Genomic DNA, 1,725 nt, shown 5'->3' with positions numbered 1-1,725 from the left:
TTGTGCAAATGCAGAATTTCTGTACATCAATGAGTCCAGTGTGTGGAAACAACAAAAACTTTATTTCAAACACATAATCAGAAATTCAGTGTTTAAGTCAGAGCTGCCATCCCCAAACCAAACATTAAAACCCCAAAACCTAAAACATCACCCTCTTCCAAACCTAGCCCCCCTCCAATTCCCACAGTCTATGTCCCACAGATAACAAGGCCCCCTTTGCCATTCCCAGAAACTAGCCCTTTCTGTTAATACCTGTCCCCAACTTTCTTCAGCCAACATCGAACAAATTCCAAATGCTATCATTCCCATAACTATTCTAACCAGCTGCAGCCAATCCCACCCCTCTGTTTAACTAACCTATTCCACCACCATGATCCCCACTCAAATTTATAAACGAAAGCAATAATCTATAATAAAGGCAAATAAAACCTCAAAATAACAAAATATAATTGAAAAACATAAACAGGCATATGGACACACAAACCTAACACACGAAACCACAAGGGCTTTTTCTTATCACCACAAGATTTAAAATATATTCTTTGTTTTGCTACTTGATAAATATAATCTTAGTTCATTTCTGGAATTTGTGGGGCTTCTCTCCTGTGTGGACTCTCTGATGTCTCACTAGGTTTGACTTCAAAGAAAAACATTTCCCACAATGCTGGCATTTGTGTGGCTTCTCTCCTGTGTGGACTCTCTGATGTCTCACTAGGTTTGACTTCAAAGAAAAACATTTCCCACAATGCTGGCATTTGTGTGGCTTCTCTCCTGTGTGGACTCTCTGATGTCTCACTAGGTGTGACTTCGAAGAAAAACATTTCCCACAACGCTGGCATTTGTATGGCTTCTCTCCTATGTGGACTCTCTGATGTCTCACTAGGTTTGACTTTGAAGAAAAACATTTCCCACAACACTGGCATTTGTATGGCTTCTCTCCTGTGTGGACTCTCTGATGTATCACTAGGTTTGACTTTGAAGAAAAACCTTTCCCACAACGCTGGCATTTGTATGGCTTCTCTCCTGTGTGGACTCTCTGATGTATCACTAGGTCTGACTTCTGAGAGAAACCTTTCCCACAATGCTGGCATTTGTGTGGCTTCTCTCCTGTGTGGACTCTCTGATGTATCACTAGGTCTGACTTCTGAGAGAAACCTTTCCCACAATGCTGGCATTTGTGTGGCTTCTCTCCTGTGTGGACTCTCTGATGTATCAGGAGGTTTGACTTCTGAGAGAAACCTTTCCCACAATGCTGGCATTTGTGTGGCTTCTCTCCTGTGTGGACTCTCTGATGTATCACTCGGTTTGACTTCGAAGAGAAACATTTCCCACAATGCTGGCAATTGTATGGCTTCTCTCCCATGTGGACTCTCTGATGTTTCACTAGGTCTGACTTCTGAGAGAAACCTTTCCCACAATGCTGGCATTTGTGTGGCTTCTCTCCTGTGTGGACTCTCTGATGTATCAGGAGGTTTGACTTCTGAGAGAAACCTTTCCCACAATGCTGGCATTTGAATGGCTTCACTCCTGTGTGGAGTCTCAGATGTGTCACTAGGTTTGACTTTAAAGGAAAACCTTTCCCACAATGCTGGCATTTGTATGGCTTCTCTCCTGTGTGGACTCTTCGATGCATGACAAGGACTGGCTTATAGGCAAAACATTTCCCACAATGCTGGCATTTGTATGGCTTCTCTCCTGTGTGGACTCTCTGATGTATCACTCGGT

General features: G+C 43.0%; 1 protein-coding gene across 1 annotated transcript; it reads right to left on the bottom strand.

Annotated features, from left to right (window-relative positions):
- Nucleotides 1-512: 512 nt before the first annotated feature.
- On the bottom strand, nt 513-1,704 carry LOC149275540 (uncharacterized). The gene has a single exon (XM_089504604.1). It carries the CDS (start codon nt 1,631-1,633, stop codon nt 575-577), a length of 1,059 nt encoding a protein of 352 aa, XP_089360730.1. The 5' UTR covers nt 1,634-1,704; the 3' UTR covers nt 513-574.
- Between the last annotated feature and the right edge of the window lie 21 nt (nt 1,705-1,725).

This window comes from Sceloporus occidentalis, unplaced genomic scaffold, assembly GCF_023333645.1.
Source record: "Sceloporus occidentalis isolate IW3139 unplaced genomic scaffold, rSceOcc1.0.p SCAF_281, whole genome shotgun sequence".
NCBI lineage: Eukaryota > Metazoa > Chordata > Lepidosauria > Squamata > Phrynosomatidae > Sceloporus > Sceloporus occidentalis.
Note: the sequence above shows the minus strand (reverse complement) of the source record. Positions and strands in the feature narration are given on the sequence as shown.

What these genes read in the sequence shown, in the direction of transcription:
- LOC149275540 (XM_089504604.1), bottom strand. Translation starts at nt 1,633, where the DNA reads ATGCATCGAAGAGTCCACACAGGAGAGAAGCCATACAAATGCCAGCAT.